General features: G+C 31.3%; 1 protein-coding gene and 1 long non-coding RNA gene across 4 annotated transcripts in view; one reads left to right on the forward strand and one right to left on the reverse strand.

Moving 5' to 3' along the window:
* LOC123892581 (agamous-like MADS-box protein MADS2) overlaps positions 1-1,996 on the reverse strand; it is a 4,828-nt gene extending 2,832 nt beyond the window's left edge. Inside the window, exon 1 of one of the 2 annotated variants that reach the window (XM_045942401.1) lies at positions 1,498-1,996. In XM_045942401.1, the coding sequence (XP_045798357.1) occupies positions 1,498-1,682 (185 nt within the window). In that variant the 5' untranslated portion in view covers positions 1,683-1,996. The remainder of the gene's footprint in view (positions 1-1,497) is intronic. The other variant, XM_045942400.1, reaches the window with a different exon arrangement.
* Positions 1,997-4,996: 3,000 nt separating this feature from the next.
* On the forward strand, positions 4,997-10,498 carry LOC123891287. 2 transcript variants are annotated; one of them, XR_006803053.1, is made up of 4 exons: positions 4,997-5,643; positions 6,128-6,273; positions 6,986-7,091; positions 10,161-10,498. It is a non-coding gene; the product is annotated as an uncharacterized LOC123891287 (long non-coding RNA). The 2 variants fall into 2 exon arrangements; XR_006803052.1 differs by having other exon boundaries at positions 4,997-5,102.
* Positions 10,499-19,478: the final 8,980 nt, after the last annotated feature.

A 19,478-nucleotide genomic window follows, 5' to 3' on the forward strand; every position in this document is an offset into this window, starting at 1 on the left:
GGTCAGAAAATTTATAAAATCTAGACAAAATCTTAGTTTTAAACAAAAATCTCAATTTTGCATTGAAAAATCTCAGTTTTGAACAAAAATAATTCAATTTTTATCTAAACTAACCTCTAAAATATTAAAAAAAAAATTCAGAGCCTAGGAAAAACTTAGTGTGATAAGATTAATTTCTTACCACTTACGCGACGCTTCAAACAGCGTTAAAAAGTATAAAAAACAAAACAGAAATACATAATTATTAAAAAAAAATGACATTTTCCCTTGATTGTTTAATCTTTGTATTCAAATATCAAGTATATGCAATAACAAATCTTGTTTATTTTGGAAAAGGGGCAAAGAAGAAAAAATGAAAGAAAAGAAGAATTCCAGTGTACATTTACCATCCACATTTACCATGCCTTAATATTCACAAATATATAATCCAACACACATTCCAGCAACATTCAAGGATTTAAAAGAAATCTGAAGGCATATAATAAAATCATGGTCAAAATAAGGAAGTATTATAAAGTGAAATCATGGTCAAAATAAATTTGAACACACACTGTTACATTAGATATAATAACCCTCAACCTATCTATTATCTTATAGCCTCTTCCCCCTTCTGCAAAAAGATCCTCAAGAACAAAATATACAAGTAAATATATATTAATTTAAAAGAGTAGAACTTTAAATTATTTTAAGTGCAAAAAAATTGCATTAACTATACTCTCTGATTCAGAGGAAAAATTGTGTAATGACTAAAAGTAGTTAGTATTATCCAGAAAAATAAACAACTTGAAGTTCTCCATCAAGAATCACCTAACTAACTAGGCTTCCAAAGAAAACAGGGAAAGAACAATATTAAATTCATGTATTAATTTAATTTATGAAGAAAAAAAATCTTGATCTAAAAGTTGGTAGAAGTAAAAGCCAGATTTCAATGAAAAAATTAATAAAAAAAATTAACTTTCAATGAAAAATGTTAAAACCTAAAATCAAACAAATAAATAGTGAGAAAAAACAAAGATGGTCAACAATAATCTGAGAATAAAAGTATCCGTACAAAGGACATAAACATAAACATATTAGTTATTCACCAGATCATGTACAATCTTACTAGATCTGATAAATCTTCTATTAATTTTGTAACAAATATTACACACAATAGATCAAATCAAAAACTCATCTTTGATTTTACTTTCACACTAAAAGAAAAAAAATCTTAAATAAATAAATAATTATAATCAAAGGAAATCCCACAAGCCACAACCCACAAAATTCACATCTAAAAAAACAATATAAAAATAAATTAAAAAAATAATAAAATATTAATTAATAATCATTTAAGAATTAGATCCTATAAATTTGTCTTGCTCTAATTTAAAATAAATTAAATTAATGAAGCAAGTAGTTGTAGATCTAATAGGTCAACAAAAAGAAAGTATAATACTTTTAACAATTAGAAAAATAAATAAACAAGAAAAATTGATAGAGAGAAAGATTGCATACTTAGAAGTGCTACAAAATTCATAAAGCTTGCCACGAGTAGAGAAGATGATAAGAGCAACTTCAGCATCACAAAGAACAGAAAGTTCATAAGCTTTCTTAAGAAGACCATTTCTTCTTTTTGCAAATGTAACTTGTCGATTTATTTTGTTCTCTATTCTCTTCAATTCAACTCTTCCTCTTCCCATTCTTCTTATGTATTTTCCTAACTCTTTCTTCTAAAATTATTATTTCCTCTTTTTTTTTTCTTTCTATTTTTGAACAATTATTACCTCTTTTTTCACTTTTCTTGTTTTTTCTTCTCTTCTTTAGTACCTTATGATGATACTTCTTTTCTGGGTCAGTACCCTAATGCAACTATATTTGTGAAAACATTAGAAAGTTTAATACTTCATGTTGAAATGAAACAAACTTGAAGCCCTAGAAAGAGGAAACAAGGAAAAACTAAGAGAAAAAAATGAGTTGTTTTATAGAGGAAAGAAAAAGTAAAGTTGCTTGTGTTATTGTACTCTCTAAACTTTCCATTTTATTTATTTCCCTTTCAATTTTTTTTTTGCTTACCATGATGTTGATACGAAATTTTCACTGCTATTAGTAATGATTAATCTCTATCGGAAAATCTGTGAGATACACAAGGTGGATTCTTTCTTCCCATCCAAATTTTTTCATACGTATAGGTCAGGAATCGAACCTCTGACCACATGTTTAAGGGGACCAAGACTCTTATTAATTCATTTGGACCAATTCATTGGTATTACACTATTACCCTTTGGATTTTATTTTGATATTTTTATTTATTTTTTTATATTTTAATCCCCACCCTAAAAAATATCGAAGTGAACCTAGCTTAGGGTTTCTAGTTTCATGTTACTTTCTTTTTCCCATACTTTTCTATGTTATGGTATTTATAGTAAAGAAATGTGTACCCCATTTTCATGTTAAGCGCGTGTATTACACGGAACGACTTTTCCCATTTAGATTGGAATCTAAGTGGTGGACAATGGCGCGTGGTGACAGCTGTATAATGTGTAAGAGTTTATAATTAAATAAATTAATAATAAAAAAAATTGTGTCATTTTCTACACTGTCTTTAGCTGAGATAGTATAGCTAGTGTATCAGAACGTCGTCATATACCTTAAAATGGATTCCACACGTGTCAATTTATTAGTGGTTTTTATGAACTACTATAATCATGCAAATAATTAAATGTTTTTATGAAATGTATGGAAAAACAATGAGAAAAGTGCAGTGAAGCCAAGCTACCAAATTACTACCGATTAGGCATTGCATTCCACTCACTTCTTTCAAACTTCTGAATTATTAGAAATGGTAACAAACTAACAAAAAAATCATAGATCAATGTATATGGTAATTTTATTTTGTTTCACAATATATGGTAATAATCGGGTTCTGTTCTTTATATTTTACTTCTATTATTAATATATTTTATTTTTGAAAAAATTACAGTACTTAACTTAATTTAAGGTAACAATTTGATCATTTGTCCATGTTTTTCAACACCAGTATTCAGGACCGCCTAATTTGGTTTAGGGTACAACTATATGATATCAAGTGGTTCCAGCCTCTTCCCGATCACAGTTGCGGAGGATCGAACTGTGGTCTTCTTTACCAAATCTAGTGATCATCATCACTACCGGACCAACTAACGATTGATTGTTTGCATATGATATTTTAAGCTTAAAATCTATGATTTTATCTTTTAAGGCATAGAGTATATTTATGATTTAGAAGAGGAAAAAAAATCATAGATTTAGCTTGAAATTAATAACCAGATATGAGAAAATGACTAAAATATCGCAAAAAAAAGAAGATAAAAGACTAATTAATTGTCATTTGAAATTAAGTTAAGAAACCATTAGAGTAATTTTTCCTTTATTTTTTCATTTTCAAGCTACGTGAAAAATGTTTTAGTCTTGAAAATTGGATGATGTGTACACGTGAAACTAAATATAAAAAATTGGATATCTCTTGTTGAATATATTCCATGTTTAGCGCGCGGTAAAAGAATTCACATGGGTTGGATGAAGGTTGAGACCTTGAAGTGTATTCTTCTCAATATCTCAAGTTTGAATCATCATGATGTCAGTTCCAGTATTGGACTACTAGACGTCCATACAAAGTGAAACTCAAGCTTTAAATGAGCTCCCTGCTAGTGAATGAAAGTCCCTCAGATTAATTGGTTTTTGCATCGAATATATACAGTTTTCAAAACAAAAAAAGTTCCGTAGTAAAAGTTTGATTTTGCAATATTATGGAACAAAGTTTAAATCTATTCGATGACAGTTGTATAATAATCATTAGTGACATTTTAATTAATAATAATCGTTTTTCAAATTAAGGAAAAGTACGAAGAGCGAGAATTGTAAATATATAACCGATCAAATAGATACATTTAATGATTAGTTGATGATATCCATCACTGCTTTTTATCTGTTAAATTTCCGCAACTTTAATTTTACTTCCGGTTACAATTCCACAAACATGTTTCAAACCCTAACTTAGAATATTGAAAATTTCTTAACTTATAACTTTTTACCAAGTCCCTGTGAGCACGATACATAATATTCTGGTACGGAAAAATAATACTTATGACTAACACATACCTAATAACTATCATTCAAAGAAAAATAAAAGATGTTGACATTTGCTTTGGTTTGTTACTGTTTAATTAATTTGACTACACCGAAATCCCACAATAAAATTATTTTCTCTGAGGTGGCGGTTTTATCTGCTGAACAATTGGTGAACAAGATTAAGCTTACTTCTTGGAAGTGATATTTGGGTAAGAACCTGGGTCACCCCTACTCATTTTTTGAGCATCTAATAATCTTGTTTTGAATAGTGGATCGAGTATTTCTTATATACTTTAATTACTTAAATATAATATCTTGCTTATCTGGAAAGAAAAGAAAAAAGAAAAAAAAAACTCTCACTCAAAGAGGAGGATACGCCAATTCTACTAAACTGAGAGGATATAAATTAAATTTCCTAAATTTAATTATTTAATTGATTTACAACATGATTATTACTCTCAACAAGAGAGTATTTATTGCAACATGAATATTACTCTCAACAAGAAATTATATACATCAGTGCATTCTAGTTAAAGGGGAAAAAACATGTTATTGTGATTATATATGTAACATTGTTTTAGATTGTTGTTGGACATACAACGGCCAAACTTTTGAACAAATCTAAGAAATTTAATTTTCCTCTTTTGTGGACTTAATATTCCAAATATATATACACAATATGTTTAATGTGATCATAGTTCATATCATACATGGAAATTGACTAGCCAAGACTATAGGTATATACTTTTTATGTAGAATCAAAATCAATCAAAGCACGTTATCAAGGTCAAGAAAGCAAATATTTATCTCTTGAAACTAGTAATGAGACATGTCCATGTGAATAATTTTTTGGCTAATTATCAATTTGAAGCTAGACAATAAAAGACATTATATTGATTAGGTATAATCTAAGGGAGCTTCTATGGTGCATTCCAGCTTTGGAATGTATGGGTGCATTCCAAACTTTTAACCAATAGAATTCAATTTAATTGCCACATCAACTAAGGTCCATGGTGAGTCTCTTTTTCCTTAATAAACTTTTGTTTATTGCATATGAGTCCTCCATCAAATGAAAAATACAAATCAAAAACATTTTTAATTTCAATTTAAAATCATAAATCATTTACACTTTTTATTTATCATTTTTAACATTATTATTTGAACATATTAAAATTGAAAGTGAAAAACCCTAAATCCCAAATTCCCAACTGTTCTTCATCCAATTTGTTCATCCTTCTTCGTCCTCCTCCATGTCCTTCTCCTTCTTCGTCTTCGTCCTTCTCCTTCTTCGTCGTCGTCCATTTTGTTCATCCCAAATTCCTCCACTACTCTTCGTCTTCGTCTTAATCTTCCTCATCCATAGTCTTATTATGTCAGACTTCAGTTTTATTCGTTTCACTAATTGATATCAACTAAAGCATAATCGACTTCTTCCCTCTCACCCAATGTCGTATCCGTGTTCCTGGTCAATTTGTAATTCGCACCGGTTGTTCACCCAAAAACTCTTCACAGTTATTTGTTCTATGGTTCAAAGCATCGTCGTGTACTTCACAGGTAATTGTTTGTGTATTTTACCCTTTGAAATTATTGAATTTGGGTTTATATTATTAATTGAAGTTGATTCAAATTGTTACCCTGAAACGATCGATTTTTAATTATGTTAAAGTTGCTTTGAATTCTTACTGCATAAACCATCAATTTGGGGATTAGGTTTGTATTTACAATTGAAGTTGATTTCAATTCGTACCCAAAAATGATCATTTTTACCCATAAAGTTTTGAATTGGGGTTTTGGTTTTGGTTTTGTTAAATTTTGCTTGTCAATTTGATTTGGATTGATTTGATTTGTGAATTTAGATGCTGACACTGTGTTATTTATGGGTTGGGAATTAGGGGGATTAGGGTTTGTATTTCATTTGAATTGTGAAATTAGACTGTGATATTATTCACACTTAATAAGTGTGCTTATGTTAATTTTAATGTGATATTAGTGTGTTATTCTGAATTATTTGATCAGTTTTTGTTCATATATCCTGCAGTTAAGTAATGGATGGCAATATATATCCACTCTCATCCAAATTCAGGAATCCTGCGTTTATGAGGTTATCAGGACAGAAATGGAATAAAGGAGCTAACAGTTGACTTGTTTGAACTGGAAAACAGACAATGCAGAAGGGCTTAAAGGGTAAACAAATCAAGTTTTATAATGTAAACCTTATAGTTAATGATCTGTATTTGAGTTGAATAAGCACTAGTACATAAACTTTTAGTTAATGATATGAAGTCATTGCTATCAATTTAGCTAATGCTCAGTGTTATAGTTGAATACTGTATAATACATTGAGTTGTAGTACAATAACAATTTAAATTGAATATTGTAATCTTTTGAGTTGAGTAAAACATAGTACATTAGCTTCAGAAGGCTGTTCAATGTACCTTAACTTTTGATAAGCTATGATTTATACAATGTAATGAGAAAGATGAAACTTTTTATAAACAAGTCTAATTAACTTTTAAGCTCTCTTCCAAGGCTAAGTTAACTATTGATAAGCTATTATTTATGTAATGTAATGAGAAACATGCAACCTTTTTAATCTGTTCAATGTACGTTAACTGATTACCTGATGTGAATGATGAATAAGTTTTGTAAGTTATCATGAGAAAGGTGTAACTTAAATAAGTTTTTGTAACTTTAACGAAGATGATCCAACTTTTATAGAACAATGCTGTGTATTTTGGTCAATAATTTTTTTTATATTGATTATCCAATTTTTAAATAGTTTTGATTAAATACATGAAACATGTCTATTTCCAATACCAAATTTTGTTACAATGCTAAATGTATGTTTATAAGGTGATAATTACAGAAACTTAAGTTTTATTGCAATTTGAAACAGGTTACAAAAATATGCACGCAACATGGTGATTAGACTTGAAGTCAAAAATGTTAAGAAGGAGAAGGTGAATGATATCAGTTTTACTTAGACATAGAAGAACTAAGAGGTACGTTTATAGTATACATAAAAACTGTCATGTGTATTTGGTGTGTATGTAACATATAATGTTTTGAAATTTGTATGAAATAAACAAATAAATCATAGTAATGTAATAGTAACCATGTCATGCCAATGTGTGAAAAGGCATAGCATCAGATAGCAACAGCTTAAGACAAACATATAATAAACCTTAATCATAGAATAAACCAAATAAATGTCATATTTTCCAAACTAATAGCTTAAGACCACAAACACCGTCAACCGAATTCACCAGAAAATCCAAAATAAAACTTCAAACTGAATAAACCAGGATATCAAAATAAAGACCATATTGTGCAAAATACAACCACTGATTAAGGTAACAGTACAAAAAAAAAACAGGGAAAATAAACCATAATATCCAAAATAATACTTCAATGTTCAGACATCCATCCCATAGTCTAAGAACCAAACTTGAAACTTCAGATATCAACCAAAGCCTTCCTTTTCTTGTGCATATCATCCCAATACTTTGCAGCATTTGCCAATAGTGATTGTAACAACATATTATTAGATGAATGACAGAGATATAAAGCAAGCTTCATCCTTGTGGCAGTGTTAACCTACATATAATGAAAAAACAGTGGATGAATTAGAAATTTGCTTAGATTGAAAAATGTTTTACAAAAAACCATGACATTAATTCAACTTACAGTTATGCCTCCATAGTTACTATTGTATGGACATTCAATCATCCATTTAGCAACCCACACTCCACAATCATTCCTATGATTATTCATAAAATTGCATTAGTACGACACTAATATGTAGTTTAAGTAAAATCATTAATAGAGATAGGGGTTAACAATACTTACGATCCAGGTCGCTGATGCGGGAGACACGTAGGTTCAATCCTGGTGAAGTTTGTGATTAGGTTATCATGACCAATTAGATTAGCAACATCAACAAAACAAGGAAGAAGCAGGATTTCCTCAAGCTTGACAATCTGCCACAATAGTAAATATAAAGTAAATATAAAATTTGAATTAAAAAATCGAACAATAAATTTGAATGTAAAACAAACTATAGATCACATGCATACCAATCTAATAATTGAATGACGCCTAGGATGATATCTTTCATCTGAAGGTAAAGAGTCCAACCAATAAACTTTTCTTTCAGTAAACTCAACAACCACCAAAAACCAATGTGCTCCCCCATCATTCATAGGAATAAAAATCTGTAGTTATAGAAATCATTTTTAGTGGCATGAACTGATTTTCAGGTTTAAATCACACACTAAGCAGAATTTATAGAAAACTCACCTTTGAAACCACAGAGTTTGTTGGCATGAGTTTATCCTGATATATTTTCCGGATATAGTCAGCTGTGTATTTGTCATCCAGAGCATATTGCTTAAAAAGTAATGTAGTTTAAGTCAGTGGTTATTACTCAACTAATGTAAATGTAAATGTAAAATAAATCAATGTTAGTTGGGTAATTACCGCAAAATATGTAGGCAAATACCAAACAGATTTCATTTTTCCTAACGATTCAACCAGCCAATTGCTTCGTGCAACAACCAAGTTGATAACCTGTATAGCCAAATGAAAACAACGTTATGTCAAATTTTAGTTCACTTTCATCTGTCATAGCCAAATAATTACAATGTTAGGTCAAAATATAACCTCTTGGTCCACATTACACCTAGGCATCAACGACTTAATTGCTTTCCTGTCCCCATGAACACCTGATGTAGATTTAATCAGAACCTCGCCACTGCAACAGGTAGATGTATGAATTGTTAGATGTATTCAAATTAAATGGGCTAAATAAATTTACAGTTAGGTTTAGCAAGATATATTAAAAACACATACCCATGTTTCTGCTCATCATCGCCCATAAAGGCGTATGCAATAGTGTAAGCGCAAATATCATTCAGATTCATTTTTGGGGATGGCCTAAATGTGACAGGCATCCACTGTAATAAAACAAACGTGGAATAAATATTTTTATTAGTACTAAATGAAAGTGTTGTATTAGGTTTAAATATAAGACGATTAAATAACTTACCTCAGGAATAGGGACTCCGGTGTCGAAAAATTCATATCCCATCGGTGTCGATGGATGGTAGTTAATGTGGAAATCATTGTCATCCTCCTCTTCTGGCTGACAGAACAGAATTTTGTTAATCTTCTTATATTGCCTAGCTTCAAGCAATGCAGTCCACTCCTTGATATCCTTCAATCTCGAAGGTGCCGATGTTGATCCCAAATTGTGACAGATTTTTTTGTTGGCTGCTTTTGTTTCTGTGGCAGGGTATTGTTTTTTTTTCTCCTTTGCTTTTGGTTTTACAGGGGTTGATGCTGTTGAGTCACAATCTTTTGAATCTTCCTGGTCATTCCACCCTTGGGTGGTAGTGTGGTGACTGTTCAAACCATTTAACAAGATAAATTAAAATTACCTACTGGTATATACAACCATTAAGTCATATGTAGTAGCTGAAATATAAATTATTAAATAAAACAGTAAACTTTATTATATTTTTGTTGAAAATCATGATAGATTCAAACACACACATACACATACAAATCCAAAGACTGTTTCTTTATGAATGTTGATGGTACTTTTCGTATAAATTTGTTTAGAATCATCATAGATTCAGACACACACACACACAGACTGCTTATGAATCAATTATTAGATTAAAAAATTAGATTCAGACACAAACACACAACATATAAGGTACTACAAATCTGATTGGTTATGAATCAAATATTAGATTCAGACACACAAACACACCTCATATAAGTTTCAGTCACAAACACACATCATATAAATATTAGATTCAGACACAAACACACATCATATATATTTCATGCGTGTTTACAATAAGAAATGAGTCAATACCTGGATGATATGTAAACAATCTCAGCTTTGAATTTCTTTTTTGTAGTCTCAGAATGCTGCTGAGTTTCAGTCTTCTCAGTCTTAGTGTTCTGAGTTTTTGTCTTTAGAGTTGTAGTGTTTGTGGTAGTGTTTGAAGTAGTGTTTGTAGCTTCTTTTCCTCTCTTACTGGTTTTTGATTTTCTTTCAGGCATGGCGCGTTTTGTGCTTGGACTTGGTGGATCAGTGTTTATCATTGTGTTTTGTTTGCTGGATGATGAAGTTTGCTTAGAGTTGGACGGTTTTTGTGTTCAGAAAAGCAAAAGAGTATTATGCATGAGTAAAGTTAAGAGTTGGACAATTTGGGAGGTTGATACGTATTGGAAGTTGTAGCTACCTAGGTTTTATTTTTCAATAGCCTTTTTTAGTTGTAATAATTAGCAAGTGCAATGTGTGTAAGACTGTAAGTAGAAGGCCAAGCATCACGTTTTTGTGTGCTCAATGTAAGCTAACCAACATGAATTAATGTGTTGTCCATAATAATAAATTGTAAGCATGATTTATTTCGTAATTGATTTTTTTCAAATAAAAAGAATACTAACCTATGGCCTTATATTTGTATGAGTTCATAAGTGTCGGTGTCGGTTTCGGACGAGGACACCGACACGTGTCTAACACGGACACGCCTAATTTGAGGAGTGTCGGTGCTTCCTAATTCATAACTCAAATATCATAAAAAAAAAAAAAAAATTATAAAAAAATTATTAAATTTTGAATTCGTTATTTAATTTAGTTTTAAAATATCGACATGGATCCTTGTTTTTTTTAAATTAATAATAAATAATAATCATTTTTTTTTCGTAATTAATTTTTTTCAAATAAAAAGAATATTAAATTTTTATTTTTATTTTTAAATAAGTTACTAACCTATGGCCTTATGTTGGGCTATTGGTCGTATGTGATTATACACTGAGTTATATTTGTATGAGTTCATAAGTGTCGGTGTCGGTTTCGGACGAGGACACCGACACGTGTCTAACACGGACACGCCTAATTTGAGGAGTGTCGGTGCTTCGTAATTCATAACTCAAATATCATAAAAAAAAATTAATAATTATAAAAAAATTATTAAATTTTGAATTCGTTATTTAATTTAGTTTTAAAATATCTGTATTACTTTGTTTTTTTTTAAATTAATAATAAATAGTAATCATTTTTTTTTCGTAATTAACTTTTTTCAAATAAAAAGAATATTAAATTTTTATTTTTATTTTTAAATAAGATACTAACCTATGGCCTTATGTTGGGCTATTGGTTGTATGTGATTATACACTGAGTTATATAAGTGTCGGTGTCGGTTTCGGACGAGGACACCGACACGTGTCTAACACGGACACGCCTAATTTGAGGACTGTCGGTGCTTCGTAATTCATAACTCAAATATCATAAAAAAAAAAAATTAATAATTATAAATAGTAATCATTAAATTAGAAAACTTGTTTTTACAAGTTTTTAATTGTCATTATAATGACAAACTACGAACAAACTACTAAAATACATGGGAGCCAAAATACATACAACATCGGCGGCAAGCATCAAGTTTTCCAAAATATAATCAAAATACTAATGGTTACAAACTTTGAAATCAACTTAAGCTCCTCACATAAAAGGTATGGTCATCATATATGCTAGATGTGTTGAACAGTAGGCGGTCTCCAACTTTAAATCCGTTAATGGCAACAACTTCCCTCCATCCCCTAAAGATCGATACCACGAACGGATCCATTTGATACTCTAGCTCACACTTATGCTTTTCTCTGATTGTTCCAATAATGTAGATCTCATCCAACATCGTGTCACACAAATACTCCCCCATATCGTTTGGCAATATCTGCAACAGATCAAAGAAAATTTGATAAGCATCAATTTGTCTTAAATTCGGATAATCAATTTAAACATTAACAAAAACAATTGGATTGAGATACCAACCAAATATGGAACAATTTCTGGATCATCCTTCATAGTAATTTCGAAGGTAACAGCTTTCCGGAGGGCTCGTGATCGGGTATGCCAAGTAGGGAATTTATCAGGAGTAATTGGGTCCTCTTTGGGAATGATCTGGAACTGATCGTTCCCCAAATATTTGAAGAGAATTGGATGATGACCTTGAAATTGGTAATGTTCTCGTATAGTCATCCAACCGTCCGTAATTCTAAGGACATCATCATCATTGTTGAACTCTACGCAGAGTTGAAGACCTTTGGAATCAAACAGGTACCAAAATTGACCCAACTCAGCCTTGCAGTTTTCGTAAAAACTTCGTTCAACCTCGCCCTGGACCTAAAAAATAAACAAACCGAAACTAAGCATAATTGACGAAAACAGACACAGGACTCAATTTGGCGAGTAACAATAACCCAACTCTAAATCAGTGAAACATTCATACTTATTTACAAACGGAAACAAATAAAATTAACATCACACATAACATGCTCTGTTTTTTGGACAAAGATTTGTGACATGCTCTGTTTTTTGGACAAAGATATGCTCTGTTTTTTAAAATTTTTTTACTCTAACTTGTCTAAATCAGTGTAAGATCTAGATCCAGTTTCAAAACGAAATAAAAATAAATAAATACGAACAACATATAACATGCTCTGTTTTCTAATCTATGGTTTGAACATCATGCGATTTTTTAAAAATCATATTTGGCGACATGAACAGTCAAAAAAATCAACAACGAAATCAACAAAACATACTATCAAAGTATCAAACTTACCTCTCCTGCAACATGAACAGTCAAAAAATAATCCCTTGCTGGCTTTCGAAGAACATCGGCAAGAGTTTCCACCATTTTTTTTGATTGATTATCGTCGCAGGAAGTTTGAAAGACGGCCGAAAGTTGAAGGTGAAGGAAGGGAAAAAGAAGAAAAATGGCGTGTGAGAGAGTGGAGATATGAAGGGACTGGTTCAGTCTTGGTGAGAGGAAGAAAAGATTTTTGGTTAATGATCTTTCTTGGGAGAAGAAATGTAATGGTTTGTAATGATGATTGTTGGTTAGCAAAATTAATTGTTGTGTTATTGGTAAGGCGCGACGAAACAATTGGTACTGGAAAGTGGGAAATAACACTGTATCAAGTTGTAATTTGAATCGTTTAATTGGTTTGAGACTACAAACATTTACAGTGTCATGCAACACATGTTTTGGATCGTAGGATCAACATCGTTTGTCATCTAATGGTTGACATTAACAAGTTTACTTTCTGACTTCCTAAAATAATCACCGTCCGATTAAAACGAATCGACATGGAACATTGGATGATGTAAACACGTTAGCAGTTGTTGCATTGGATACATCACTCGTTTTTTAGCTATTAATCTTAAAATTAATATTTGTTGATGTTTTATTTTTTAAAACCATTAATCCTTAATAACCGGGATCATACATCTAAGTCTACTATTACGGTTATCGGTTCTTAATTGAAATTTAAACTTACTACGAACAAATTTTTTTAAAATTTAAAGTAATTACTCGTTTGAAATTTAAAAGTCACCGATATATGTTGGATCAATAGATAAGGCCATTAGTCCTTAATCGAAACCGAGATCATACATCTAAGTCCACTATTAGGGTTATCGGTTCTTAATTGAAATTTAAACTTACTACGAACAAATTTTTTTAAAATTTAAAGTAATTACTCGTTTGAAATTTAAAAGTCACCGATATATGTTGGATCAATAGATAAGGCCATTAGTCCTTAATCGAAACCGATATCATACATCTAAGTCCACTATTAGGGTTATCGGTTCTTAATTGAAATTTAAACTTACTACGAACAAATTTTTTTAAAATTTAAAGTAATTACTCGTTTGAAATTTAAAAGTCACCGATATATGTTGGATCAATAGATAAGGCCATTAGTCCTTAATCGAAACCGAGATCATACATCTAAGTCCACTATTAGGGTTATCGGTTCTTAATTGAAATTTAAACTTACTACAAACAAATTTTTTTAAAATTTAAAGTAATTACTCGTTTGAAATTTAAAAGTCACCGATATATGTTGGATCAATAGATAAGGCCATTAGTCCTTAATCGAAACCGATATCATACATCTAAGTCCACTATTAGGGTTATCGGTTCTTAATTGAAATTTAAACTTACTACGAACAAATTTTTTTAAAATTTAAAGTAATTACTCGTTTGAAATTTAAAAGTCACCGATATATGTTGGATCAATAGATAAGGCCATTAGTCCTTAATCGAAACCGATATCATACATCTAAGTCCACTATTAGGGTTATCGGTTCTTAATTGAAATTTAAACTTACTACGAACAAATTTTTTTAAAATTTAAAGTAATTACTCGTTTGAAATTTAAAAGTCACCGATATATGTTGGATCAATAGATAAGGCCATTAGTCCTTAATCGAAACCGAGATCATACATCTAAGTCCACTATTAGGGTTATCGGTTCTTAATTGAAATTTAAACTTACTACGAACAAATTTTTTTAAAATTTAAAGTAATTACTCGTTTGAAATTTAAAAGTCACCGATATATGTTGGATCAATAGATAAGGCCATTAGTCCTTAATCGAAACTGAGATCATACATCTAAGTCCACTATTAGGGTTATCGGTTCTTAATTGAAATTTAAACTTACTACGAACAAATTTTTTTAAAATTTAAAGTAATTACTCGTTTGAAATTTAAAAGTCACCGATATATGTTGGATCAATAGATAAGGCCATTAGTCCTTAATCGAAACCGAGATCATACATCTAAGTCCACTATTAGGGTTATCGGTTCTTAATTGAAATTTAAACTTACTACGAACAAATTTTTTTAAAATTTAAAGTAATTACTCGTTTGAAATTTAAAAGTCACCGATATATGTTGGATCAATAGATAAGGCCATTAGTCCTTAATCGAAACCGAGATCATACATCTAAGTCCACTATTAGGGTTATCGGTTCTTAATTGAAATTTAAACTTACTACGAACAAATTTTTTTAAAATTTAAAGTAATTACTCGTTTGAAATTTAAAAGTCACCGATATATGTTGGATCAATAGATAAGGCCATTAGTCCTTAATCGATGCCGAGATCATACATCTAAGTCCACTATTAGGGTTATCGGTTCTTAATTGAAATTTAAACTTACTACAAACAAATTTTTTTAAAATTTAAAGTAATTACTCGTTTGAAATTTAAAAGTCACCGATATATGTTGGATCAATAGATAAGGCCATTAGTCCTACGAACAAATTTTATACTACGAACAAATTTTTTATTTTAAAATAATTATAATTTTTGTAAAAAAAAAAAAAAGGTTATAATAAACCAGCAAGATATGCTGCACTGATGTTAGTCATATTTGGGGAAAGAATTTTAATCACAGCCCTTGGTCCATATTGGACGGACGTGATATAGCTTAGCCTAATAAATCTGAACCATTGATGTTGATCGTACTGTCGATACGTTTTCTCTATTTAGACTTGCTCTGCATCCTTTAATTATGCTCCCCCATCTAAACCAAAAATATATAATCTACTAATGTAATTCGAAAGACCCATTTCTTCTCTTCCCAAAACCCTAAATTCCCAAATTTTCTCACCTAGTTTACAGAATCACCTTCAACAAATAAATCGTTTGTGTTACTAATTCAACAATGTCTTCCTCTTCTGTTGCAAACTCCATGGCAGTCCAAATCCCAGAATGTGGTTGCAAAAAACCAATGAGGATGTACGTATCCAATACAACCGAAAATCCTAAAAGGAGGTTTTGGAAGTGTGCAACTCATGGGGTAGGTTTCGTTCCATACGATTTTGTAGAACTTACTTTTTTAATTTTTTAATTAATTGCTTGTCATTCTGTTTCGATTGATTTATAGTTGCTCTGTTTCCTGACAATTGAAAATTCGTTCAATGTTGTCTGTTGGTGTTGTTCATAGAAAGCTGGGAGTTGTAACCTTTTCGATTGGGATGACCTAATTGAAGGACACCCTCCCTATGTTCGTCCAACTGTTCGACCAAGCGAGCCTGAACTCAGAAATGTTCTGGGTTATAACGATTCAGATACAAATTGTGGAACAAAAATTTGTGGTTGCAGATGCTCAGAGTTGTTCAGAGACGTGGTTACCATTGTAAAAGAAATTCAATACCAAAAGGGAGAGAAGATGAAGATGAAACTACAGAATGAAAGGAAGACATCCAAAATGTTTAAGAACTTGTTGATCTTTTCCTGGATTTTGATCTATGTATACTTTAACATGTTTGCCTAATTAATCTAATTTATATTTCGTTGTAATGTTTAAACTTTTAAGGTATGAAGAATAATTTTTAAATTTTGCTCAATATAATTGTTTTGTTAAATCAACGATTTTCCTTTTAAAACATGTGGGGTTATGGAGTGAACGTATGGAAAACATTTCCATCACATAGGGGAGTAAATATAGGCATAAGACATAGGTTTAGCGTGACAAATGGGTTTAGCATGGTTATAGGCTGTTCCAACTTCCAAAACTGACTCAATTTGAAAAAGGATACCTATTTATTGAGTTTAATGAGTACAGTAACATAATTAACAACATATGAAGCATGGACTCCAACACGGGCACTGCGATACGATACAGACACTGATAACGTAAAAAATATAAGACACCGACACCGCTACATAGTTTTTTTTTTTTTTTAACCAACATCGCTACATAGTTTTTTTTTGTAGTTATGAAACCATATAATTGAGAATCAAAATATATTAATGTAAATTTAATTTGAGCAAGTATGAGAGTCTTACATGAATGTCAAACTAAAGGAAAAATTGAATTTTTTCCGACGTCGATATGAGCTATCTGACAATTGTGGGACAAGCGAAAATAGAAGTGTCGGACACAGACACGTGCCGAACACCGCGACACGTCTAAACAAAGAGGTGTCGGTGCTTCCTACAGAGTCACTCATGATCTAAAAACTGCAACATTTTGGCAAAACATTAACACATTTTGATACAAAATGCTATTTAAGCAACAATCAAAAACCTACTATTCCTAAACCTTATATTTTTGTAAGCAATGATCCAAAATATACTAAATTAAACACAAACATTTCATTGCAATGATCCAAAATGTTGTCCGGCTACTACTAAGAGTAGAGATTGATACACTTAAACATAAAATACGAAAACATAAAATAATACAACCATTCAGGAATTTGTTAATTCATTAAACTAATAGAACTTAAACAGTCACTAAATACTACACATGATACATCCATAAAGCTTAACAATCAATTCAACTGGTGGGATCTTTGCGGAATAATTCAACAGTCATGAACTCAGGAGGGGATTTTTTAACAGAAAAATGCAGCAGGTCACCAACTTTAGGCTTGTGATCGTCCAGATAATCATACCAGCCACTACCAATGTATCTTTGAAACGGGCCTCGTCCCGGATTCAAAATAGTGCAGTTATAGATACGGCGGTTGGTATGAGATCGCAGCCTAATCCCAGACAATCCTTGTAGACGATCCTGCACAACCCAAGCTGGAAGATGCTGGACAAATATTTGAAAAACAAAAGTAAGTCAGCAATGAATTAATAAACTTAAGTGAAATAGAATTAAAACTAATGAAATCACCAACACTCACCAATGTTTGTTTTTTCTTCAAGTTCTGAATTGCTCGAGAAACCGGAGTTACCCATTCGCAATTATGAGCATTGGCCTCTGCTGCAGCACTCTTGCCCCGCACCGAATCATTCCTGCCCTGTACTGGAGTACGATTGCTCTGCATCCTTCCATTCCTCCCCTGTACTGGAGGACTACTGCCCTGCATCCTTCCATTCATGCCCTGTACTGGAGGACTACTGCCCTGCATCCTTCCATTCATGCCCTGTGATGCCTCACCCTTGCTCTGCATCCTTCCATTCCTCCTTCCCTTAACTATTGGACCCTCATCGTCAGAACTTAAGTAAATAAGATTCTCTGGTTCAATTTTGACTCTGTTCATCCTAATTTCAGCATAAAAAAAACATGTTAAACATCATGTTTTAACCAAAAATAGAAACTTTTGTCATAACACATGTACATAGAACACAATAAACATAAATTTCTTTTGAATCTAAGCATTGTTTTTTCCAGATGCGAGGTTACGAAAACAACATCAACCTAATAAAGGAAAAAATTATATCAAAACACCATTAACAGAGATGTCATTAACTTGTTCATACATCAAACAACAATTTTTTTTTTTCAAAATTAATAATATAAAGAATAACTTTTTTCATTCATCGTTGTAAAAAATAAAAAAGAAAAAAAGCCTAATAAAAAAAATCAAATCAAATCGCCATCAACAGATAGCACATCAATAACTTATTCATCCATTAAACAACAAAAAAAAAAAACAAATTTTGGGTAAAAATTAATTTTCATTCTTCCGTAAAACAAAAAACACTACTTGAAACCCTAGAACATGTTTAACAACAACAAGTGCATGCATCACAGGACACTTCGATCTCTCTGAAGTTTGATTAAAAACTATTACCCGCGAAGTTTAACGAAACGAAAGAAAAAAAACACGCAACGACAACGTCAATGTAAGTTGAAAAGGGGTTACCTGTTTTGCGACGAGGACGCCATTGGTGGTTTTCAAAAACCAAGCTTTGAAATCAGCGGTACGCTTTGGACGATAGGGAAGGAATTTTGAAGCAGAGTGAGAGTGCAAGTTAATGGAGTGAAACGTTGTGTGGAAGGGGAAGAGTGAAAAAGTAAAGTGGCGAAAGGTGTGACCTTTCGTCGCCACGTGCGTGTGTATTTGTGGGAAATACAAATATTTGATGTGCTTCTAAACTGGGCCTATTACAGGGGGTACAAATAGAAACATGGCCCAATTAGGGTTATCGGTTCTACATTTCAACCGGAGTTTACTACGAACAAATTTTTTTAAAATTTAAAGTAATTACTCGTTTGAAATTTAAAAGTCACCGATATATGTTGGATCAATAGATAAGGCCATTATTCGTTAATCGGAACCGGGATCATACATCTAAGTCTACTATTAGGGTTATCGGTTCTTAATTGAAATATAATACGAACAAATTTTTAAATTTAAAGTAATTACTCGTTTGAAATTTAAAAGTCACCGATATATGTTGGATCAATAGATAAGGCCATTATTCGTTAATCGGAACCGGGATCATACATCTAAGTCTACTATTAGGGTTATCGGTTCTTAATTGAAATATAATACGAACAAATTTTTAAATTTAAAGTAATTACTCGTTTGAAATTTAAAAGTCACCGATATATGTTGGATCAATAGATAAGGCCATTATTCGTTAATCGGAACCGGGATCATACATCTAAGTCTACTATTAGGGTTATCGGTTCTTAATTGAAATTTAAACTTACTACAAACAAATTTTTTTAAAATTTAAAGTAATTACTCGTTTGAAATTTAAAAGTCACCGATATATGTTGGATCAATAGATAAGGCCATTATTCGTTAATCGGAATCGGGATCATACATAT

Source organism: Trifolium pratense, linkage group LG6, assembly GCF_020283565.1.
Source record: "Trifolium pratense cultivar HEN17-A07 linkage group LG6, ARS_RC_1.1, whole genome shotgun sequence".
Taxonomy (NCBI): Eukaryota; Viridiplantae; Streptophyta; class Magnoliopsida; order Fabales; family Fabaceae; genus Trifolium; species Trifolium pratense.